The sequence below is a fragment of the Sinocyclocheilus grahami genome, unplaced genomic scaffold (genome assembly GCF_001515645.1).
Source record: "Sinocyclocheilus grahami isolate Dianchi unplaced genomic scaffold, SAMN03320097.WGS_v1.1 scaffold915.1, whole genome shotgun sequence".
In the NCBI taxonomy this organism is placed as follows: Eukaryota; Metazoa; Chordata; class Actinopteri; order Cypriniformes; family Cyprinidae; genus Sinocyclocheilus; species Sinocyclocheilus grahami.
The window spans coordinates 411,412-437,648 of record NW_015506094.1 but is presented as its reverse complement, the minus strand read 5'-3'; the positions used below and the strand labels follow the sequence as shown (position 1 = coordinate 437,648).

The following is a 26,237-nucleotide window of genomic DNA, read 5'->3' as shown; positions in this document are numbered from 1 at the left end:
TGAATTCGGAACTGTTACATATTCATGAATATGGGCGGGGCTACTGTATGATGTCACTGCATGTAAGTGAAAATTTGGTGAAGGTGAGACTAAATAAAACACACGAACTGGAAGCTTCTTCAAACAACAACCTCTTTATTCAGACAGTGAGACTATTGATCACATCTGATATTCACTCACAGGTTAGTGATGGAAATGTAAGATCTTTGTCAGCAGCTTTAAACTCTGAAATACTATCAGAATGTGTTAACGAGTATGTCATTCATCTGGCTGTAAACTTTGATATCTGCTGTCATGTCACACAACTAAAAGACCCACAGTTAAATAGTGGTTACTCATTTAACTTATTATAATAACTTTTATTAGTAGGCTCACTGTATTATTTCAACTTCGAATATAAAATGACCGTGGATATGATCATAAATGGACTTGAATTTAAACTTTTTTGAAGGGGAAATACACAGGTTTCTGCATGTTAAACCAGTTTACAGGACTGAATGTTAAGAATTTACATTCTGAATTACTGTCATACTTGTGGTTGTTTTGCCTTTAAGAAGCCGATGTATGTTAGTTGGTAAAGGGCTGAGTTGAGCCCCAAGCACTTTCTTTAACTGTCCAGCTGGTGTTTAAACTGTGGGTGTCAAAAGCAGCAGACAGATGCAATGAAATTGTGATGACCAGATGAAGTGCCATCAGTGGAGAAATACATAAAATATTTAAGTGTACCTTAATATTATAAAAAACACCTGAAATGAAGATGGGCACAGTTTTTTTTTTATCCAGCTGTATTTACTCAGTGCAACTTATAACATCCAAGTGAAAGATATTACACCAACATGTAAGAAAACAAAAAACAGTATCACTGAGTTGGAAAAAGAATCAGCCCCTTGCATATTTTGTTGAACCACCTTTTGTTTTATACAGCCTTTAGTTTGTTGGGATTTGTCTCTACTACCTTTGCACATCTAGACTTTGCAATATTTGCCCACTCTTCTTTGCAGAGCTGCTCAAGTTCAGTTAAATTTGATGGTGAGCGTTTGTGGACTGCAGTCTTCAAGTCATTCCACAGATTTTTAATGGGGTTTAAGTCTGGGCTCTGACTAGGCCATGCAAGGACATTCACCTTTTTCTCCTTCAACCATGGGCGTCAGAACCATTGTATGTGGGTGAGACAAGACCCACTCACTTTTTAAGACCAATGATATTGGATCCACTCACTTTTACCTTCTTTAATTCAGCGCATATGCCTGTTCACTTTTCAGAGTGCCGTCAGTCAAATCCATTCCACATGAGGAATGCTCTAATAAATTAAACTCCATTCCGCATTTTAGCTACAGCCTGCAACAAGCTGCTATTTAAGAGAATGTTTATCATTTGTTCGCCTGTTGCTTTTAAAGGCATCATATGGTCTTTGTTGCAGCATTGAATTACAGTTACACTTACACTATGTTAGACCCACCCACATTTTTGTTGCTTCCGACGCCCATACCTCCAACCACTGTCTGGTCAGTTTTGCTGTGTGCTTTGGGTCATTGTTGTCACAAATGAGGCTCCTGTACCGCCTCCTACACACCGTTAGAGGGAACCTTCACCAGAATATTGACTGTTTATTATTCGGAGTATTTCCCAGAAGCCTACATACCTGGGACTGATTGCACACACACACCTGCTAATGATTACACACACCCCATATAAGCACACCACACACACACACTGCAAAGTCTTGATTTGCCGTGGTGATCGTTTCTGAGCGTTTTCTTTATTGTGGACTGTTTACCCGTGTATTACTTAGACTGTTTATCGTTTCTGGATTCTCTGCTGCCCTGACCTCTGCCTGTTATTTGGATTGTGTTTCTCTGCTGCCTGACCCGATCTTGTGCCTGTTATCTAGACTCTGACTATTTGCTGCCTGCCTCGTCACTGCCTATTCTTGTTTATGCTCTTGTCTCACCCATACGGCTGCTTGGTACTGTATTACGTAAATCTGTTGTTAATAAAACTGCAGATGGATCCTCACTCTGCTGACTCATCATTACAATTGTCATGTTTGAAGGTAAACCTTCTTCTCATTGACAACTTTCTGGCAGAGGGCAGCAGATTTTCCTCAAGAATTTGACGATATTTTGCCCCATCCATTTTTCCTTCTATCCTGACAAGCGCTCCAGTCCCTGCTGCAGAGAAACACCCCAGAACAGGATACTACCAACTTCATGCTTTACTGTATTTGGATGCTGAGCTGTATTGGATTTCCGTGAGACATATTGTTCGGTGTTGAGGCCAAATAATTCAACTTTAGTCTCATCTGCCTCAGAATCTTTAAGGTACGATTTGGCAAAGCTCAGTCGTGACTGCATGTGGCTTTTTCTTGCAACCCTCCCATACAAGCCACATTTGTGGAGAATTTGTGATATTGTTGTCACATGCACACAATGACCACTCTTTGTCATTTAAATTCCTGTAGCTGCTTCATAGTTTCTGTAGGTCTCTTGTAGGGCTGAGCAAAAAAAATCTATTTTTCGAGTAATCGTTTTTTAAAATGATGTCGATTCGATATCGATTCTCAAAAGCCGCAAATCGATCTTTTCCGGTATTTATTTCAGCAAACATTTAAAACAAGATCTGATTAATGTGAATCTTATCATTAGTCTTCTCCACTAGATGTCACCCTTACGCAATGTTACAACGGAAAGCCTGTCAGTCAGTGCTTATCATGGCGGAGATACTGTTGCCAAGAACCAAGAACAAAGCGATATGCATGATTTGCAATGCTCAGGTAAAATTCTATAGTAATACTACAAATGTGTGGAAGCATTTGACATCACGCGTAAAGGTGCCATGATTTCCGCAATGAATGAATGAATGAATGGCGGATGGTGCAACGCACTGTTTTGTTTACTACACACTTACTAAAGCGCGGACGAAGCTCGCCGTGTTTTCAGCCTCTGTCATCTCACTATGATATGAGTACACGAATATCATCTCCAGCTGCTTTGAGAGTCACTTCATTAGCATTTTACCGTTTAATTTGACAAAACTACCGTCATATCACATACACAGCAACTGCAAGTTCCTCACTGCAACCCGTCAAAATGAAAGTTTCGTTTAACGTGAAGAAACTGTATCAGAAATATTACTATTTAGCAGTCTTAATTCCCAATGTAACAATAATGCTACTACTACTAATAAATATTAATAAATCTTTATTTTTAAAGGAATAATCACATTTGTTTTCTTTTTAATTTTAACAGTAAACCTCTGTTGTGCAGCACTTTGTTTGCCAAAAAATAAAAGGGTTTAATTGTCATTTGATTAGGATAAATTAATGTTTTACACCTTCATCTGATTACCAGAAAAATTGAAATATCAATAGCATTTGTATTAAAACTATTCACTGAATGTAAACAAAAAATCGAGAATCAAATCGAGAGCTTGCTAATCGAAATTGAATCGAATCGGGACATCTGATTCGATACCCTAGTCTCTTGGTTGCCTCTCTGACCAGTTTCCTCCGGCTCTTTCATCCAGTTTAGAGTGACGTCCTGATACAGGGATGGTCGGTGTTTTACCAAATAACTTCCACTTCTTAATAATAGACTTCGCTGTGCTTCTAGGCATTGATAAAGCCTTTGAAATGTTTTTGTCTCCATCTCCTGACTTGTGCATTGTCCCGGAGATCTTTTGTGCCTTGCCGCCCAGTTGATTGTTTACTTCAGTTGCACTACCAAGCACTGAAATGCTCCAGGAAAGCTCTTTTCATGCTGAGCTAATCAAAATGAGTACAGCTGAAAGTCAAATGGCTTTGTGTGCCATTGAGAAGATGATTAGCTACACTTGATTGAGTTTACAAGTCATTTTTAGGAGGGGGCTGATCCTTTTCCAACTCACTGATTCAGTTTTTTTTTTTCTGACATGTTGGTGTTATATCTTTCACTTGGATGTTATAAGCTGCACTGAGTAAATACAGCTGGATAAAACAAAATCTGTGTCCGTCTTTCATTTTAGGCTGCAAAGCAACAAAATGTGATTATTTTAAAGGGGGTGATTCTTTTCTATACCCACTGTAGTTCATATATTGTCATTGTTTTGTCAGTCATGTCATCCTCCAGTGGTCCACTAAATGAGGAGCTCCAGTGCTCCATCTGTATGCATGTGCTCACTGATCCAGTCACCACTCCATGTGGACACAACTTCTGCGGAATCTGCCTGAACAAGTTCTGGACAAACACACATATCTACTTCTGTCCATTCTGTAAAGAAAAATACAGCAAAAGACCTGCTATCAAGATTAATACAACACTCAGAGAGGTTGCGCAACACTTTAAGGAGAAGCCCAATCTCGGAATATCTGAGGTGTTTTGTGACTTCTGTGATGAAAGAAAGCAGAAAGCCGTGAAGTCCTGTCTGACGTGTCAAAGCTCTTACTGTGAGACTCACCTGGAGCCTCATCTCAGAGTCCCACGTCTAAAGAAACACACACTGATCAACGCTGTGGAAAAACTGGAGAATTATTTATGCCAGAAACACCAGAGACCTCTGGAGCTGTTCTGCAGAGATGATCAGACGAGTGTGTGTCTATCCTGCACTGAAGGAGACCACAGGACTCACAACACTGTTCCTGTAGAGGAGGAGAGTCAACTGAAGAAAGATACAAACAAAACACTATAAAGATCCCATGAAATGCAGTTTTACTTTTTCTGTGTTGACTTTTTGGCTTTTTTATGATAAGGGCCGGTCACACTACACGTTTCGTTCCATTGACTTCCATTCATATGTATGCAAATGCAGGAGAGCAGAAATGCAAGCTCCTGCGAAGTTGTTTCGCATTTCACTGTGTTTCAAAGTTCAAGTTTGGTGAGCTTTGGTGAATTTGTATCACATGAAACCGTGTGACCAACAGAAGATTGATACGTCACGGCATGACCTTGTAGCTTAAATAAAAGAACAGAAATTTAAAACCGCAGTGCTGCAGGAAAGTGGAGTAGATTGTATGTTTTTACATTTTGGATTTATTATTATTTGAGCTGGGTAGATTACTTACAAATTGCAGTCCATTACTGATTACAGATTGCATGATGAAAACTGTAGTTCCCTATCGAAAGGTAACTTGTTGCGTAGTCTTGACGACTATGGGGAAAACTCCTGAAAAAAATAGATTTTCCGATTAATCGTTTTTTAAAATGACGTCGATTCGATATCGATTCTCAAAAGCCGCGAATCGATCTTTTCCAGTATTTATTTCAGCACACATTTAAAACAAGATCTGATTAACGTGAATCTTATCATTCGTCTTCTCCACTAGATGTCACCCTTATTTACCTTGCGCAATGTTACAACAGAAATTCTGTCATTCAGCACTTATCATGACCATACGCGCAATTCGCAATGCTCAGGTGAAATGCTATAGTAATACTATAAATCTGCGGAAGCATCTGATATCACGCATAAGGCGCCATGATTTCCGCAGTGAATGAATGAATGGCGGATGGTGCAACGCACTGTTTTGTTTACTACACACTTACTAAAGCGCGGACGAAGCTCGCCGTGTTTTCAGCCTCTGTCATCTCACTATGATATGAGTACACGAATATCATCTCCAGCTGCTTTGAGAGTCACTTCATTAGCATTTTACCGTTTAATTTGACAAAACTACCGTCATATCACATACACAGCAACTGCAAGTTCCTCACTGCAACCCGTCAAAATGAAAGTTTCGTTTAACGTGAAGAAACTGTATCAGAAATATTACTATTTAGCAGTCTTAATTCCCAATGTAACAATAATGCTACTACTACTAATAAATATTAATAAATCTTTATTTTTAAAGGAATAATCACATTTGTTTTCTTTTTAATTTTAACAGTAAACCTCTGTTGTGCAGCACTTTGTTTGCCAAAAAATAAAAGGGTTTAATTGTCATTTGATTAGGATAAATTAATGTTTTACACCTTCATCTGATTACCAGAAAAATTGAAATATCAATAGCATTTGTATTAAAACTATTCACTGAATGTAAACAAAAAATCGAGAATCAAATCGAGAGCTTGCTAATCGAAATTGAATCGAATCGGGACATCTGATTCGATACCCTAGTCTCTTGGTTGCCTCTCTGACCAGTTTCCTCCGGCTCTTTCATCCAGTTTAGAGTGACGTCCTGATACAGGGATGGTCGGTGTTTTACCAAATAACTTCCACTTCTTAATAATAGACTTCGCTGTGCTTCTAGGCATTGATAAAGCCTTTGAAATGTTTTTGTCTCCATCTCCTGACTTGTGCATTGTCCCGGAGATCTTTTGTGCCTTGCCGCCCAGTTGATTGTTTACTTCAGTTGCACTACCAAGCACTGAAATGCTCCAGGAAAGCTCTTTTCATGCTGAGCTAATCAAAATGAGTACAGCTGAAAGTCAAATGGCTTTGTGTGCCATTGAGAAGATGATTAGCTACACTTGATTGAGTTTACAAGTCATTTTTAGGAGGGGGCTGATCCTTTTCCAACTCACTGATTCAGTTTTTTTTTTTCTGACATGTTGGTGTTATATCTTTCACTTGGATGTTATAAGCTGCACTGAGTAAATACAGCTGGATAAAACAAAATCTGTGTCCGTCTTTCATTTTAGGCTGCAAAGCAACAAAATGTGATTATTTTAAAGGGGGTGATTCTTTTCTATACCCACTGTAGTTCATATATTGTCATTGTTTTGTCAGTCATGTCATCCTCCAGTGGTCCACTAAATGAGGAGCTCCAGTGCTCCATCTGTATGCATGTGCTCACTGATCCAGTCACCACTCCATGTGGACACAACTTCTGCGGAATCTGCCTGAACAAGTTCTGGACAAACACACATATCTACTTCTGTCCATTCTGTAAAGAAAAATACAGCAAAAGACCTGCTATCAAGATTAATACAACACTCAGAGAGGTTGCGCAACACTTTAAGGAGAAGCCCAATCTCGGAATATCTGAGGTGTTTTGTGACTTCTGTGATGAAAGAAAGCAGAAAGCCGTGAAGTCCTGTCTGACGTGTCAAAGCTCTTACTGTGAGACTCACCTGGAGCCTCATCTCAGAGTCCCACGTCTAAAGAAACACACACTGATCAACGCTGTGGAAAAACTGGAGAATTATTTATGCCAGAAACACCAGAGACCTCTGGAGCTGTTCTGCAGAGATGATCAGACGAGTGTGTGTCTATCCTGCACTGAAGGAGACCACAGGACTCACAACACTGTTCCTGTAGAGGAGGAGAGTCGAAAGAAGAAGGCAAGAGTCACAAACAAAACACTTTAAATTCCCCATTAAATAAATATTTCCTGTATGTTGACATGTTAAAGAACAGGTCCCTTTTAAAAAGCCATAAGTATTTCACTACATCTGTTAAAAGCTGATTTTGTCAATGTTTCAGAATAAAGCATATGTTACCTTCAAAACTGTCATGGACTAAAAGATACAAAACTACAATTTTGAATTTAAGGGATTTTAAATGGTTTTCAAAATCAATATTCAAATAAGACTTATGTCAGACGATGGAACGCTAAATTCAGTCATAAATGTGTTCTTCTGTTTATGTAGAATCAGCTGGTTAAGACAAAGAAAGACATGCAGCAGATGATCCAGAAGAAAATGAAGAAGATTCAAGAGATCCAGCACTCAGTAGAGCTGAGGAAAGTGAGTGGAAGTAAAAAAAAAAAAAAAAAAAAGTAAAATTGATTATGCATTATAATATTTCAGTCTGCTTAATAAAGGTTCTGAATTAAATGCATAAAACACATTTCACATAATATGAGGCCTGTTGTGACGTTGGGGCATGACAACGGAGTTGAGGATCCAAATGCAACTTTATTTTAAAAGAGTGGTCAAAACAGGCAGGGTCAAACAACAGCAGACAGGTATAATCCAGGGCGGACAAAAGAGTAATCCAATAAACAGCGAATGGTAAGGACAGGCAGCAAATGATCACAAAAACAAGGTAAACAGTACAAGGTCAAAATCACGAAGGCAAGGCAAGAAAACACAGAGACTGGGAAAAGGGTATAGGCTAAGGCTGGCCATACACAAGAGGATTTTAAGGCCGATTTGCACCCCCGAATGATCGGGGGGTGGGGCCCGATTCGCGGCTTGTCGCAAGCAAATTTTTTGTCCAAAAAATCTATTCACACTCACTCTCACACACACACACACACCGCTGTTGCCCATCCTGAGCTCCGTTACCTTGACTCCATACACCTGTGCACACACTCACACACACACGCACACACACACACACACCGCTGTTGCCCATCCTGAGCTCCGTTACCTTGACTCCATACACCTGTGCACACACTCACACACACACGCACACACACACACACACCGCTGTTGCCCATCCTGAGCTCCGTTACCTTGACTCCATACACCTGTGCACACACTCACACACACACGCACACACACACACACACCGCTGTTGCCCATCCTGAGCTCCGTTACCTTGACTCCATACACCTGTGCACACACTCACACACACACGCACACACACACACACACCGCTGTTGCCCATCCTGAGCTCCGTTACCTTGACTCCATACACCTGTGCACACACTCACACACACACGCACACACACACACACACCGCTGTTGCCCATCCTGAGCTCCGTTACCTTGACTCCATACACCTGTGCACACACTCACACACACACGCACACACACACACACACCGCTGTTGCCCATCCTGAGCTCCGTTACCTTGACTCCATACACCTGTGCACACACTCACACACACACGCACACACACACACACACCGCTGTTGCCCATCCTGAGCTCCGTTACCTTGACTCCATACACCTGTGCACACACTCACACACACACGCACACACACACACACACTCACTCCCTCACTCACACACACACACCCACACACAGCTGTTGCCCATCCTGCGCTCCGTCACCTTGACTCTATTGTGTGGTGTCATTACGATTATTTAACTGCTCCCGATCGAGACGGAGCGTAGCCGAACTCAAACATGTTTGATATTTATGAATCTTGATCGGGCGGCCTCTGACGTGATACCTGCGATAGCCAATGAGAGTGTGGGATTACAAATTTAAGAATCTGTTTAAAATATGCTGATCCTATGTTCTGACATAGCATCACATGAAAAACTAAGGTGAAGTACATTGTATTTAGCATTTAAGGTAAATTACATCAGACAAATGATTATCTTAAAGTGTAGCAAGAGGTTCCTGTCTGTTCCGGTTTCTCTTATTGTTAGTCAAATTAACCAAATTACTGAGAAAGTCACCTTTTGTTTGTAATGGCTCTTGGTGCCTCTGCCCCAGTATTTGAGTAGTTATGCTGATTGGATTAGCACCTATGCATTTAAATGACACTGTTATGCTGATGAGATCAGGGCTGGAGAAATTCCGGTAACGGGCTGATTCCTGTATTGCATTTGCATGCTTTGTTTAGATTGTCGCCACTTCTACTGAATGAATCCCGCCCCCTTAAAATGTATATAAACTCTACTGTGCCGAGCTATAGTCAGACTTGGATGACTGCAGCGACGCACAGCGAGTCCTCAATAAAGAGTGACTTCTGTATGAAAGATATCCCAACGTCTCCTGGTTTCTGCTTCGACGAGGAAAAAGTTTCCTACAAGAGCGAGCAAGCGTCACCTACCGGATGTTGTGTGCTTCTATAGCTGAAACTTGGCAGCCACAAACATGCCAAGAAAGCAGAGAACATCACCCATATTATTTTCTATACTTTGTTATTCACTGTACAACAGAACGCGCGCCGGGAGAGCCAGCTGACAACATCGATTGTCCTCTATTTGTTTTTCTTCTCTAGTCATGTTTGATCTCGCGAGTGTCCGTGAGATCTCGTGTCACTGTGAAATCGTTCCTACAATCATCAAGTGTGTGGTCCCGTGGTCTGGTCTAATCATCTAGTGTGCGCATTCAGAGGATTATAAGGCAAAAAATTGGTTGAACTGTCTTCATGTCTGTGGTCTCCCATGGTTTTAAAATATTTTAAGATTTGAAAATCATCTAGAGTGCAGCCAGCTTAACAAATACTGAGCAATGAATGAATGGATAACCAGGCTATAAATAGGATGAGATTGACCAGGCAACAAGACACAGGTGAATGCAATTAGTGACGATGAGTTTGGCAAAGGATTATGGGAAATGTAGTCTGTGAGAGTGGCAAAAGTCAGGGGTGGAGTTCATGGGCACTACAGCTGGAGATTGTTACACCTGTAGATGATGAGAGCATTTTCATTTTTGAGTGAACCCTTTAAATATACATGCAAATGCATAACAGATGGGCCTGATAATTGTTCTCACTGATCAGAGGAACACAGAGGAAGAGAAATCGGCCAGTGTTGAGCTCTTCACTGATCTGATCCGCTCCATTGAGAGATGTCAGTCTGAGCTGCTGAAGATGATGGAGGAACAGCAGAAAGCCGCAAAGAAACAGGCTGAAGATCTCATTAAAGAGCTGCAGCAGGAAATCACTGATCTGAAGAGGAGAAACACTGAGCTGGAGCAGCTCTCACACACTGACGATCATCTGCACCTCCTGCAGGTATGTCAACTTCTGTATCATCACTGAGAATGTAAAATATTACAGGACAAACACTCACAAACCTGATGAGCTGTTGTATGCTACATGGTAAGACAAAGGTTCTGACTATTTTTTACCATGCTTTAGAAATTATACAGAACATAAAGAAACAGTAAAATAATAATAATAATAATAATAATAATCTCATTAGACAAATGGGTTAAGGTAAGATGCTCCAGTCAAAAATATTGTAAAACACTTTTATGTTTATTTTAGTGCAATTTATCTATTTGCATCTGTAGATTTTGTTGTTTCCTTTACAATACATATCTTTGAAGGCTGTGAGTTGTATTCACCTGCACTGAGCAGTTTTATTTTAGAATCATTCAGATTCTATTATAGTTTTAATTAATATTTCAAATTAGTCTTCATTTTTATATTTTTTGTTTTAATTTTAGTTTTAGTTAAAGTGCCCCTATTATGCCATTTTTAAGTTTCCTAATATTGTTTTGGGAGTCTCCTACCATAGGTTTACATGCATGCAAGGTCAAAAAACGTATTAGTTTTCTCAAAATATGAATTTAATATCACCTCGTTTTCCAGCGATTCTCAAACTATTCGTTCGAAGCAGTTCTGAGATTCAGTCTCTTTAAACCCCTCCTTTCCTTGAGCCTGCTCTGCTCTGATTGGTCAGATGGCCCAGTCTGTTGTGATTGGCCTACCGCGTACAGCGCGTGTCGGAAATTATAGGCACGTTACCATAGTTCCGTATTTAGAACGCTCGATAGAAAATATAAACATCTATTATTTTTCATACTTACAGGTTGTGATTCAATGGAGCTAGCTGGTCCACATAAACTGTGTACTGATTAATCTTTCAAGAGCAAGTGTTTGTGAATCCCACGTTGAACTCCCTGAGATTAGAGAAGCAGTCATCAGTAAAATTACGTGTTTGTGGGAGGGGTCAAGTTGTTTGCGGCTGGCCAATAGGGATGGGCGTATCGAGCCGAAGTATCGATATATCGATACTGATGCAAGTATCAAAAGTATTGATACTCAAACAAAAAATATCGATATTAAGGTGTGTTTTTAGTTACCGGTGATTTAGTTTAACAAAAAAATGCATACAGTCTGCATTGAATTGGACGAATAACCTATGTTATCGAATAATTGTGTAGGCTAGAACTATTTTCCTGCTCATCTGAACACACACAAATGTTGCAAGACAGAACCAATCCATCACAGAGAGCATTCACTCACTTCTGACAGTGCATTCAAACAGGGCTGCGTTTCCCAAAAGTATCATAAGAAAGCATTAAAGCTTTTGGGAACGGCAGCCCTGAACAATGCTTATCAGAGGAAGGAAGAAAAAAAAACATATGTGTTTCAGTTATTTCACAATAAACAAATTTTAATTGTAGCCTACATATTTTGTGCAATTACATTGATTTAAATTGAACGTTGAAAGATAATACTGACCATGTTCTATTCTGTAATGTTAATAGAAATCATACACTGTCAGAAAAAAGGTTGCATTTTATGCATGCAACAGCCTTTCAGTGTCAGTCCCTTATGAAAATGAACCATGGTTTTACTAAAGTGACCATAGTTCAACTGTAGTATTTGTAGATTTGCATTGTCAGGGTCTGGCGTCTGGTGATCTCCCTCTCACCACCAGAGGTCACCATTTCCCATCCTCCCGGACTCCTTTTCCGTTACCTTGACTCCACACACCTGTGCACACACTCACACACACACACACACACACAGCTGTTGCCCATCCTGAGCTCCGTCACCTTGACTCCACACACCTGTGCACACACTCACACACACACACACACACACAGCTGTTGCCCATCCTGAGCTCCGTCACCTTGACTCCACACACCTGTGCACACACTCACACACACACACACACACACAGCTGTTGCCCATCCTGAGCTCCGTCACCTTGACTCCACACACCTGTGCACACACTCACACACACACACACACACACAGCTGTTGCCCATCCTGAGCTCCGTCACCTTGACTCCACACACCTGTGCACACACTCACACACACACACACACACACAGCTGTTGCCCATCCTGAGCTCCGTCACCTTGACTCCACACACCTGTGCACACACTCACACACACACACACACACACAGCTGTTGCCCATCCTGAGCTCCGTCACCTTGACTCCACACACCTGTGCACACACTCACACACACACACACACACACAGCTGTTGCCCATCCTGAGCTCCGTCACCTTGACTCCACACACCTGTGCACACACTCACACACACACACACACACACAGCTGTTGCCCATCCTGAGCTCCGTCACCTTGACTCCACACACCTGTGCACACACTCACACACACACACACACACACAGCTGTTGCCCATCCTGAGCTCCGTCACCTTGACTCCACACACCTGTGCACACACTCACACACACACACACACACACAGCTGTTGCCCATCCTGAGCTCCGTCACCTTGACTCCACACACCTGTGCACACACTCACACACACATTGCTTACATGGTGTTTTTCCTAACCGCGCCGCAACATGCATCATGTGTAAACAAAAACATAACCTAATAAGTTACAATTAAGGCGTATTGAATGTTAAAATGTGTTTTAAACAAAGTTAAGAGGTTATCATTACCCATTTTACTCTTAGTAATTTAATAAACTTCATAAATTAAAAGTTTAGTTCAGAAGTATCGGTATCGATAACGGTATCAATGTCGATATCGACGATACTGGCCTTTAAAAGTATCTATATCATATCAAAAACAAAATAAGTGGTATCGCCCATCCCTACCGGCCAACGTAGAACATAGGCGGGAATTATGCAAATGTGAAGTGGGAATCGAATTACTAATGACTCGTTTAGGCTGTTCATAGTCGATTCTTTACTTTGGGAGAAAATAACTTACATTTTATCATGTACTTTCAGCTTTACACATTTGAAGATCGTTTACATTCACATACAGCTACATTACAAACTGTATTGGAAATGGCATAATAAGGGCACTTTAAAATGTTATTATTTTTCTCTTTTTTTTCTTTTTATATTTCTATAGTTATTAATTTATTTATTTTAAGTTCAAGTTGAACTAAATGAAAATTAGAAATGGCTTGGCAAATAGCTGAAATAATATAAGTTTTTTTAAATATATTTTATCTCATTGAACATTAATTTTATTTAAAGTAAAAAATAAAATGTCTTGGCAAATTTGTTTTTATTTCATTGAACTTTCATTTTATTTAAAGTTTTTAAAAAAAAGTTTTTTATGGATTTAGTTTCAGTTAACTATAAGCACCCTGGAGTCAGAAATCTCTTCAACAGCACTTATATACACCAAACTTTACAGTTTTATTCCTATCTATATTCTGAAGGGTTTAACAGAGGGGTTTGTTCACCTGATTTTATATGACATTTTATTCATAACAGCATGGTGAAAAATAATTTTCTTCTGGCTGTTGACATTATTATTTTCTGATTTATGGAGTCATTAAAATAGAAATCCAATATCTCATTTGTAAAAACCTTTAATGTCAACAAAATCAAACAAGAATTTGAAAGCTGCTTTATCCGATATCTTCAGATTTATGGTCTGGATATTTGTGCAAATTAGTGTATATTTATTTAGACAATGCCTCATGTGCATATTTAAATATTTCAGAAAACTTGTAATACATACAATATTTGCAATTCTTTGGGGGACGTAAGGTGATATCCATACTTTGGATACCCTAATCACCTGGGTGTCTCCCCTTAATTGTGTTTGAAAGCTCCTGCGTACAAACATGTTAATGAATGAATGAATGAAGCATCTTGAATTAACGTCATTAAAAATAAAAAATTAACATATTTAATAGTCTTCTCTCTCCTGCTGTAGATGTACTCATCCCTACACAGGTGTCCAGGCACCAAGAACTGGACTGAGATCAGGATTGACTCGGATGTGAATGTGCTCCCTCTGCATAGAGCTCTGACACAACTGAAGAAAACTCACGAGGCTCTAAATAAAAAACTCAGTCAAACTGGTATGTGAACATCATCAAGTACAGTGTAGAAAAACAAAGAATTTCTGCCATTGTATCTCTTCTAATATAATTACTGTTTTACTGCAAAGTCAACATCTTTGAATCTCCACTAATATGGAAGGTCTTAATGAAATACATGATATTCCCAACAAAGGCACAACAGCATTATGAATTTATATATGATTAATTACATGTTGATTACGTTAAAAAAAAAACTATTGAGAAAAGATTAAACGTACAAGGATTTCTTACAAGGATATCTGCTAAACAATTTAACCTATTGAACTTATTTTTGTCAGCATGATCTAGAGCAGGGGTTTTCAAAGTCTAAGACAGTGGGCCTCCCTTTTGACACAACTTACCAACGTACCGCACACATATGTTAACAGCTGAGCACAGCTGGCCACATCGGTGGATTCGTCGATCTGGAGTGCAAAAAATGGGCTGTGTCTGACTTGCTCCTTCACATCCTGTGCCATGTCTGAGATGCGCCGACTTATTGTGTTGTCAGAGAGTGGAACAGAATCGATCTTAGAAGCCACTGCCTCTTCATCACGGAACACAGGTCTTTTGCTGCCGGTAGAATTAACGTCTCTCAAGAGGTATGTGCTTTGCCTGCCTTGGCAATACGCAATGCAACGCGATATGAAGCTTCAGTGGCCTTTCCATTTAATTTGACAAAATCTTCCACAAATTTTTCCCACACTTTGAAAACCCCTAATCTAGAGCTTATGTGTACTGTAACGAGGAGTCAGCTGAGTTAGGATCCATGTGTGGCTTTATCAAAAGCATATGCAGCAGTATAAACAGGCAGTGGTCAATCACCAGCAATAGTGCCATCCAAGGCTAGACAAAGACATGGTCAAAAACAGACACACGGTCGAGGCAGGCAGCAAACAATCATGAGCGTAATCCAGGAAAACAGGGCTAATACAAAAGGCAGGTGGCAAGAATCAAAACAGGGAAAACAGTCCGTGGTCAAACACAGGCAATACAAAAACAATGAAGTATCATCCGGGGCAAAACAATTCAAAAGCCTTCGGAGGCAGCATTCCAAGGCAGGAAGGTATCAAGGCACGTCCGAATCCAAATTCTGCTTTACTTCTTGTCTCCGGAGGTACCTACTTCTGATCGAATTTTGAAGGCAGCATAGATGTATCCTTCACTGCCTTTGATATCCCACAATCCTCTGCGTTTCATTCCATGACGGTTGAGATAAAAAATAAAGATGGCATCTGAAAGTTGCGTTTGGTGGTCGGTTTGTGTGTAAATGTATATTTCTGACTAACGTTTTGCACTTTTGATGTTATTTCTAGTGAGAAATAAGTATTATAGTAATTAAATATTCGTTTAGTTATCACCCAAACTCATTCTATTTTGTTGTAGATCATTAAACCGTTACGCTGCCTCAGAAGCCTGTCCAAAATCAGTTTCACGAGGTGCCTTCGTGCAAAAACGCTGCCTGCAAAGTCATTGCCTCATATGGCAGCAAGTCAGCTGCCTAAGTTTTCGGATGCAGCCAGAGAGTGAATGTCTGTGTGCAGCTCAAATAGTCCAGGTAATGGGAAACAGGTGGAAGGTAGTCAGTTCCAGGTACGGAGCAATGTGAAATGGAGTCAATACTCAGGTGACAGGGACCTCTGGTGGTGAACCACAATGGCTGAATTTGTGGCTGCGTTTTTTATGTAGACAAGTCATTTAAGAAGATATGTTTTGACATCTGCCAAAGAGGATTCACACCAATTTTCAACTTTACCAATCATACGATTACAGCATTAAGGAGTTTTTCATTTTTAGCACCATTTGTTGCATTTGACATGACTCTGAATGTCCTGTTGTCTATATAGGTAGCTACATGAATTAAGAGAATATTGCTCCACTCAATGAGCAACAGTTTTATTAAAATCAGTGACAAGTTATTTCTTATCTGATCATACATGTTTGCAGTGTTAGTTATTTAAAGCGTACTTTAACATTTACAAGTGTTCGTATTTGCTTTTTTTGTGTAAAGCATTGACAAATGTTAGGTAGACTTTACCAAATTTCTTTTAGCGTCTCATAGTCACTGTAGGTACTATTTACTCAACACATGGATCGCGGAATGTACCAAAAGAAGCGGGGTGGTTTTTTGCAGAACTTCGCACACTGGATGTGAAGCGGCATTATAATGCATTATAAATGTACAATTACCATTCTGTAAGATTGTACATTTTACATCCTAGTCTACATTTTAATAGGCTATTAGAAACAGTAATAATAGTAGGCTATTAGTTAGATGCCAGATATTATTTATTAAGCTATGACTCTGGATAATTGATTTTTAGCATAGAGATCACGGTTCTCCCACGATTCTGAAAACCAAACATTAGACAAAAACAAAATAATATATAGGCTAATTCACTTAGGTTTCTTACAAAATGTTTTATTTAATGTTATAAATGAGTCTAAAATGTTATAAATGAGCCTATTAAAAATAAAAATATGTTAAAAAATATTTGAAATAAATGAACTTGATTTGATCATTTTTGAACGAATCTCTTGATTGAATGAATTAGACATCAATTGCATTTTAACAGTCACTGGTCGCTACCTACTGGCATAATGTAACATACAGGCCTACATTCTTTATTTGAAGCGTAACATGAGTTCCAAAGGTCAGTTTCTCATTTTGAACGCGGCTATAACCAGACTATAAACTTTTATCCCAATACTTTCGTTATTAGTATTTAATGTTTGCAACACAGAAATGTAACCTACTGTGTAGAGTGTTTGTGAAGCTGTTTCAAACATAAAGCTTACATCATGAGCGCTGCTCTCTCTGGATCAGCGGCTGCGCGAAAGCAGGTTTAAATATTCCGATGTGATTATGATTTCAAATGATTAATATACGTAGTGGAATCATCGTCATAGCAATAAGATTGCATGTGTTTGAATCGAGATCGCGATCTTTTAATGATTAATCCATATGAGCCTATCCATATATTTTGTATGTCATAATTTGTACCAGACCTCATAGTTACCTGGGCCCGGGCGGCCCCCAGCTTCCGCGATCCATGACTCAACACATGGGACAAAATCTACCTGATCAAACTAAGTGCAAATTGTCAAGTTTGAGTAGATTCAATAAGTTTGTTTTCACAGTAAACAGAGATAAAATCAATGTTATCTGAAATATTCTTATACAGAATTAGTCACATTATAATGCCATCTGTGTCCACAGGGTTGGGGTGTGTACAGAAGTATGCAGGTACAGTATGACTGACACCAATTTCTTCAATACACTTAAAAAAAATGTATAAGCATATGAAAATGTTTGTTGATGAAGTTGATTGATAATGTCTAATCTCTCATCTAGTGAATGTGACTCTGGATCCTGATTCAGCGAATCCATATCTCATCCTGTCTGATGATGGAAAACAAGTCAGTCATGGAAACTTTAAGCAGGACGTCCCAGAAAACCCAAAGAGATTTAATGACATTTGTGTTCTGGCAAAGCAGGGATTCAGTTCAGGCAGATTTTACTATGAGGTGCAGGTGAAGGGAAAGACTGGGTGGAGTTTAGGAGTGGCCAGAGAATCCATTAAGAGGAAGGGGGACATTAGTCCGAGCCCTGAGGATGGTCTCTGGTCAATGATATTGATTAATCTGAGTCAGTGTATAGCTTGTGATAATCCAGCAGTTGCTTACTCTTATACAAAGCCACCTGAGAAGGTGGGTGTGTTTGTGGATTATGAGGAGGGTCTGGTCTCGTTTTATGACGTGGGCTCCAGCTCTCATATCTACTCTTTCACTGGTCAGACTTTCACTGAGAAACTCTATCCATACTTTGGCCCAGGTTTAAATGATAAAGGTAAAAACTCAAACCCACTTATAATTTCACCAGTCAGTTGAGACAAAGTGACTTCCCTGAAATGTGAAACATCTGAAAAGATTAACTATGCATGTGCAGTTTTTTTTTAAGGAACAGTTCACATTCCAAATTGAAAATTTATTTTCACAATTAGTTTATATTAATGGTAATTAATAATCTATGAGTCTAAGAACCATGATCAATAAGGTTCTATTGAAAAAAAAAAACATTTGATAAGAAAAGTTTTACAAGTACACAAAAGGCGATTAATAAAAAAAAAAAATAATAATAATATTTCAGTCCAATATGATTATCTTGGTAATTTGGTGTATAAATATTCTTTGTTTATATTTTCTTCCTGTCCTTAACATCAACCTGCCAAAAGGGACTGCGGATGAAAATTAGCCAGTGTTGGCTAAATCTGGTGCATTTGACATATTGTATGTACTATTAATGTGCATTGTCCCTGATTAAATAAATAAAATAAAATTAAATGAAATCTTCAGGGCTTCTTCAAATAAGGCATCTACCAGCAAAAGCTAATTTTCTAAATCTATTCTAATTCTAATCTAATTCTAATTCTATTATATTCTATTCTAATCAAAACAACATTTGTTTGCTTTAATTTTTCTTAATGCATAACTTCATTTTTTTTATATATTCATATTTCATTTTCAGCCTTTTAAACCTGCTTTGATTTATTTTTATATGTTTTTATATAACATTTTTATATAAAATTTTACTTAATATGCAAACATTCCATTGTTTGACATTGTAAAGAAATTTCTTAAGTAAATTTCTCTGTCCTCCCCAACTGCTAACATTAATTGCTTTTAAAATTACTTAAAATTAATAAATAAATTTTAATTAAATAACAAATTCTGTAACCACTATAACAAAGTATACTCAAAACAAATTAAAACTAAATTGCTTGCTATTTAATATGCAAATACGTTAAAACATTTACTCACATAAACATTATTACAGATAAAAAGGATGATAAAACATGAAGGATCATTTTTGTTGACTTGCATCAGTTTTATATTAATTACTGAATTATTATTTAGTGTTCATGAGTCTTAAATCTAATAAATATTCTTATAAGACAACTGACAGTGTTAGAAGGCTTCACAATTTTTTGTTTCGCTGGTTTGAGCACAATATGAGTGAATCTGTGCACCTGAGTGAGCTGATGGCAGTCCATCGATGTCGGGAGCTTCTGAGAGCCGGAGACGGTAGAAACAAACTTCTCCATCAGTGTAACCATCACAAGCTTCTCCACATCACTGACAGACAGAACGAGAATATTAACTTACTAGACGCTTTTCATCCTAAATACAGTTTATCATATTTAATGTAGTACAGTTCACAAATCTAAAGTGCATAAACATGAAATTAAAATGCTCCTGAACACAGTCTAACCCATTCATGATCTTTCTAAAGCTCTGCATTCCCAATCCCTCTATACAGAACAAAACACTCTTCAACACTCGTGACAGAGGCTTCTGGAATCAGATCTTGACTGTCAGCTCATCATCAAGTGATGTTTGACAAATACAGCTACTAATTCAGACATTTTGGGCACAATAACCAGAGAACAAGTCTCTGGTGGGACTGTTTAATAGTCAAACTCCACTCACTCTCTTGTGGTTTGAGGTCGACAGGAATCCGCTCCTTCTTCACAGTGTCTTTCAGCACTCCAGTGTAGTACATGACCATCACCTCATACAGCAGACTGGCCGTGCGCTGCTTTGAGCTTTTGTTCTTCAGGACGATGGAGAGTTTGGGATCTTCACCGATACGAGGTCCTACCCCATCCATGATGATCTCAACACTCACGTTGATGTCAGTGGATGACGGATACAAAGCCGGTTTGGAGCCAAAGCGACTGACCATTTTAGAACAGTTTACAACCCTGACTTGTGTGAATTTTGTCATTTTATATCGCTAAACATTAAATATGCACTGAAATAAATGCACTAACTATATTAAATTAAATAGTCTACAGTCGCTGGCCCTGCAGACCTGATCTGACTTAAAACAAATCAATTCTATTGTGACAAATAAAAATAAAAAAGAAATGAAAGAACTGAAAGTACAATGTCTACCATCTTTCTTGTAACAGTTACTGACACAGCAGACAAATGTCATGAAAATGTACAAAAAGTATATAAAGAAAATTACCTGATGGAATAGAAACTTCATCCTCATCATTACTCTGTTGTTCCTCAGCTGTGGTTTCTCTCTTCATCTTCATCATCTTCCTGCAGTCCAGCAGTTTGACTGAGCACATCTTCAGTGGCGTCTGCAGCATCTGCTGTTCTCCAGGGTTACAGTCTGAACCCAGAGACTCTGTGGAGGTGGGATCGTTGGATCCATGACTGTCACACACTCTCCTGAGCGTCAGTGGAACAGAGTAAAGTAAGGCTGAGCTCTGAGTCCTGTGTGTCTCTGGATCTCTGTTCAGAGTTGATCTCTGACGCTCCAGACTGAATCCGTCCCATCAGTCACACACAACCAAACCTTTTCCAGCTCCTGAGGAACACAGAATCATGGTGACTTTATAGTTTATATAACAACTGTTTCTCTGAAGAAGATTATTTTAAAGAATAAAAACTGTTGGCAGGCTGGATGTACAAAAAAAACAAAACTATTTTTCAATGTCAAAATAGGAATAGACTGCGGTGCCTTGGAAGCGTCTCATTGCTCTGGTAATATGTGTAATGTACTAAACACTGAAATCAGTATGTGGAGATTATATTTATTCAGACTGAAACAAGTCTGTATGTGTGCCAGAGTTTGATTTTATGGACATTTCTGTTTGGTACTGTGTTGGTTCACCAGTGGATATAAAGCCAAACCCTGAAGCAAAACCAGTTGAAAACTGAGAAAGATTTGGGAATCAATTTAAGAAGTTAATTAAGTCGCAGAAAGAATTGGAAAGACAATCACAGTCACTCATATAAAGGATTAAGTGAATCTTGCTTCTCTCATTTGCTCTTTTTACATTGACTGTCACTCTATATAGACTAATAAAAATTAGATAACACAATAATTTCTAAAATAATTATTACAATATATACTGATAAACTGAACATTCACTTCAATGGTATGAGAGACTGGATGCTTTCAGCTGATTTCCTCTAGAACTGCCAGCAACTGAACTGCAGCTCAAACTATTTCAAATATAGTGAATTAAGCTACAAACTCAATCATAATGCACAATGTTTCCATCTAACATGTATTTTGATATGCAGTGCATCATATTAATGGAGTGTTTCACTGGTTACCAGTAAACCGGTTACCTCACCTGAATGTGTTCCTAGATTTGTGTTGGATGTTATCTTTGGAATGTAAATATTGATATTGTATTTGTAAACATCACACTTTTTTTTCGCTTATTTCAGTTAATGTCATAAATCTAGCGAGCTGAGCCAGTAGTAGTGCTGACAGTGTCGTGTAAACATGACTGAAGACGAATCATTTGACTTAGATCGGAACTTCAGAGCACGTATCGCGAATCCTTTGATTTAGATTGGAACTTCAGAGCACGTATCGCGAATCCTTTGATTTAGATCGGAACTTCAAAGCACGTGTCGCGAATCATTTGATTTAGATCGGAACTTCAAAGCACGTATCGCGAATCATTTGATTTAGATCGGAACTTCAGAGCACGTGTCGCGAATCATTTGATTTAGATCGGAACTTCAGAGCACGTGTCGCGAATCATTTGATTTAGATCGGAACTTCAGAGCACGTGTCGCGAATCTTTTGATTTAGATCAGAACTTCAGAGCACGTATCGCGAATCATTTGATTCAGATCGGAACTTCAGAGCACGTATCGCGAATCATTTGATTTAGATCGGAACTTCAGAGCACGTATCGCGAATCATTTGATATAGATCGGAACTTCAGAGCACCTATGGCGAATCATTTGATTCAGATCGGAACTTCAGAGCACGTATCGCGAATCATTTGATTGAGATCGGAACTTCAGAGCACGTATCGCGAATCATTTGATTCAGATCGATTCGGTGCGCATATCGCAAATCATTTGATTCAGATCGGGACTACGGAGAGCGTATCATGAATCATTTCATTCAGACCGGAACTCGGAGGGGGTATCACGATTCTTTTTTTCAGATTTTTTTTTTCTTTATTAAATAGTACAAAACATGAAACCATCAAGGTGGTACAGATATAAAAACATAATAAAGAAAAAAGAAAGAAAAAAGGAAAGTATAGCTACACAAATAGCTCATCCCTTATGAAAATTAACCATAGTTTCTATTATTGTAAAAGTGAACTAACCTTTTGTTGTTGTTGTTGTTGTTGTTGTTGTAAAACCATGGTTAATTTTCATAAGGGATGTGTTGCCAGGTTAACAAAAAAAAAGTAATAAATTTATATCTTAGAGGGCACGTGATGAAGAGAGATACAATTTTCACTGCTTTAGGATTAACAAAGCTTTGGATAGTTTCCATATACTTGTCAAGATCTACTTTGAATAGAGAAAAGAGAGGTTTAGAGCCAGATTTTTTTTTCTCTATGTTAAATTTAGCTAGCAGGAAACACAAATTAACAGCAACTCACTTCAATGTCTGACTTATATTATAAATACGTCCTTAATCTTTTTTGTGAAATTTTGAGTAACTAGTCTATTTGTTTGACCTCTTCATATTTACGTTGAGAACTAGGCCTACCTAGTTTCCAAAGTTGGACATCGCTTGTTATGATTTTCAAGGGTGTAGAATTTAGTAGGGATGCTAGGGACACGTCACTATATCCAGCGACTAAAAATGTGCAACACTTTACATTTTACTACCAATTATTTGTAATATCTAATAATTATTAACATTGAACTTACACTGGAAGTGTTTGCGCAACCTCTAGCAAGATCTTTGCAAAACTCTCAGAATTTATTTCCAGAACATGATGCATGATGGGATATGCTTAGCCTCGAATAATGCTCTGAAGCAGATAGTGTGGATTTAGTGCGCGTTAACGGTACTGCGCTTTCACGTTTTTAAGACCTGGGACAGTCCTGGGACGCCTACATCATACGCTCGAGCGCCTTGTCGTGAACGCGCCTGCTTGAGCGACCGGAAGCTGGAGATTAGAGTTTATACATTTTTAAAAATCGATATTTTTTTGACACTAACGCATCGTATAGATTCAGAAGGCCTTTATTAAAACCCCGGAGCCGTGTGGAGTAGTTTTATGATGGATGGATGCATTTTTTCGGCTTCAAAAACAGGGGCACCATTCATTGCCATTATACAGCTTGGAAGAGCCATGACAATTTTTAATATAACTCCGATTGAATTCGTCTGAAAGAGGAATGTCAGATATACCTAAAATGCCCTGAGGGTAAGTAAATTATGGGCTAATTTTAATTTTTGGGTGAACTATCCCTTTAACTGCATGGGGCTCTGCAACTGTGTAAACTAAGATAACTTGATATTTGACACTGCTGTCATCAAATAAGGAGCTAACCAAAATGAAACAAAAAACTCTGTAAAAACACTGTTTACACACTCAGCAGGAATGAATTAGAAATTGTTTCATATTCATGATTATGGGTGGAGCTACTGTGTGACGTCACTGCAGTTGAGTTAAAGACTTAAGTGAAAGTGAAACTTAACAGATGAACTCCAAGCTTTTTCAAACAACAACATTTCTATTCAGAAACTCTAAAATTAACGATCAGATCTGTTATTCACCCACAGGTAAGTGATGGCAATGTAAAGAGCTCGTTCAGTAGTTTAATAGCATGAAGCAGTATCAGAATATTAGTAAAACTATGTCCTTTATTTGGCTGTAAACCAAAGTTTGATGTCTGTTGTCATGTCAAACTTGAGAGACAACAGAAGCACTTGAACTGCAGACAGAATGAAAAAAGTCCAGTGAAAATTATAACTCCAGTGAACAAAAACAACACCCTGGTATTTACAGATGTGTATTTCATGCTTTTTAATTGAAATATTATACCTCCACCCTTTTCTGCATTACATTTGCTGTACTGTGGCTCCCAGAGACACATATTTAGTTTTCTTCTACCACCCAGAAGTAACCAACCAGAGTCCCGCAGAGCCATCTGAAAGACCAGAGCAGTCTCAGACCGGATGTTAAGAGCAGAGCTTATAGGCTCAGTGAAATTAGGTTTAGTGTTGGAGACAAGCAAGACATTCATCAACTTCCAGTCAATTACAGTAGTTTTTTAACATGCAACGTCCATTTTTGTACACAAACTAAATTACTAACTAAATTGCACATAATTAGCATGATCAAATCTGCTCTAAGCAGTAATGTATATGATATATTTTCATTACTTATCTTTTCAGCATGTCATCCTCCAGTGGTCCACTAAATGAGGAGCTCCAGTGCTCCATCTGTCTGGATGTGTTCACTGATCCAGTCACCACTCCATGTGGACACAACTTCTGCAGAACCTGCCTGAACAAGTGCTGGACAAACACACAGATCCGCTTCTGTCCACTCTGTAAAGAAACATTCAGCAGAAGACCTGATCTCAAGATTAATACAACACTCAGAGAGGTTGTGCAACACTTTAAGGAGAAGCTCAATCTCGGAATATCTGAGGTGTTTTGTGACATCTGTGATGAAAGAAAGCAGAAAGCCGTGAAGTCCTGCCTGACGTGTCAAAGCTCTTACTGTGAGACTCACCTGGAGCCTCATCTCAGAGTCCCACATCTAAAGAAACATACACTGATCAACGCTGTGGAAAATCTGGAGGATTATATATGCCAGAAACACCAGAGACCTCTGGAGCTGTTCTGCAGAGATGATCAGACGTGTGTGTGTGTGTCCTGCACTGAAGAAGACCACAGGACTCACAACACTGTTCCTGTAGAGGAGGAGAGTCAACAGAAGAAGGCAAGAGTCACAAGCAAAACACTATAAACACCCATGAAATCTTTCCTGTGCCTTGACATGTTGAAATACTCGTCCTTTCTTTTTTAAAACAGCCATAGCCAACAGTCTTTTATTTCATCTGTAAAAGCTGATAAATATTCAAATAATAGGCTACTTAATAGAAGGTGGCAAATCATTGATAAATGTGTCTGTATTTCTCTCGGTATGAAGATTCAGCTGGTTCAGACACAGACAGACGTGCAGCAGATGATCCAGAACAGAATGAAGAAGATTGAAGAGATCCAGAACTCCGTAGAGCTGAGAAAGGTGAGTGGGAAAAATTACTTAAATTAAAGGTATGTAACTTTTTTTATTATACTTAAATTTTTCAAAATTGGTATAATGAGCGAGTACATCATGAGTCCATTTTCCAAAATGCGTTTGTCTTATCTTCAATCATTACAGTACGCCTATCAGGGCCGTTTCTAGGCATAGGCGAGCTAGGCGGTCACCTAGGGTGCCACCAGCTGAAGGGGCGCCAATGAGCGCACGTACTGGCACTTTTAGCAGGGTTGTGATAAAGAGTGGCACGGTCACCCTGAAATATGACTGGATCCCCACTGGATCCCCCAACATTATTGGGCTAGAGTACTGTCAATCTGACGATGCCTGTATGACACTAGATCAGAGTGCTGTCAATTGCTGCCTGACTGTTGCATGCAAAGTTTGCATTTGGAGCGCTCAACAACGCCGTTAGATCAGTGGGCTCTGTCAGTTCAAAGGCCAATTTAAAATATTGGTACAGTAAATAAAGTGCACAAAATCAGTGTTTTGTTTAGGCAGTATTTGTGGCACTTTTGTGGCACATTTGTCCAAATATTTCAAAAGGTGTGCGTTTTTTGCGCCAATGCATTGTTAAAGGA

The 26,237-nt window shown here is 38.9% G+C and overlaps 2 protein-coding genes across 2 annotated transcripts in view; both read left to right on the top strand.

The window, feature by feature from the left end:
• The first annotated feature begins 6,592 nt into the window (after positions 1-6,592).
• On the top strand, positions 6,593-18,478 carry LOC107564195 (E3 ubiquitin-protein ligase TRIM39-like). Its single transcript, XM_016249201.1, has 6 exons — positions 6,593-7,262; positions 7,572-7,661; positions 10,391-10,558; positions 14,440-14,587; positions 17,808-17,834; positions 17,943-18,478. Exons 1-6 carry the CDS (start codon positions 6,705-6,707, stop codon positions 18,476-18,478), a joined length of 1,527 nt encoding a protein of 508 aa, XP_016104687.1. The 5' UTR covers positions 6,593-6,704.
• A 5,618-nt stretch (positions 18,479-24,096) lies between these two features.
• Positions 24,097-26,237, top strand: part of LOC107564191 (E3 ubiquitin-protein ligase TRIM39-like) — a 6,019-nt gene continuing 3,878 nt past the window's right edge. Inside the window, exons 1-3 of the mRNA XM_016249200.1 lie at positions 24,097-24,167; positions 24,783-25,335; positions 25,546-25,641. Of these exons, the coding sequence (XP_016104686.1) occupies positions 24,784-25,335; positions 25,546-25,641 (648 nt within the window). The 5' untranslated portion in view covers positions 24,097-24,167; position 24,783. The remainder of the gene's footprint in view (positions 24,168-24,782; positions 25,336-25,545; positions 25,642-26,237) is intronic.

What these genes read in the sequence shown, in the direction of transcription:
- LOC107564195 (XM_016249201.1), top strand. Translation starts at nt 6,705, where the DNA reads ATGTCATCCTCCAGTGGTCCACTAAATGAGGAGCTCCAGTGCTCCATC. An exon ending in GTCGAAAGAAGAAGGCAAGA is followed by an intron (nt 7,263 to 7,571) that starts GTCACAAACAAA and finishes ATGTAGAATCAG; the next exon opens with CTGGTTAAGACAAAGAAAGA. An exon ending in GTGTGTACAGAAGTATGCAG is followed by an intron (nt 17,835 to 17,942) that starts GTACAGTATGAC and finishes TCTCTCATCTAG; the next exon opens with TGAATGTGACTCTGGATCCT.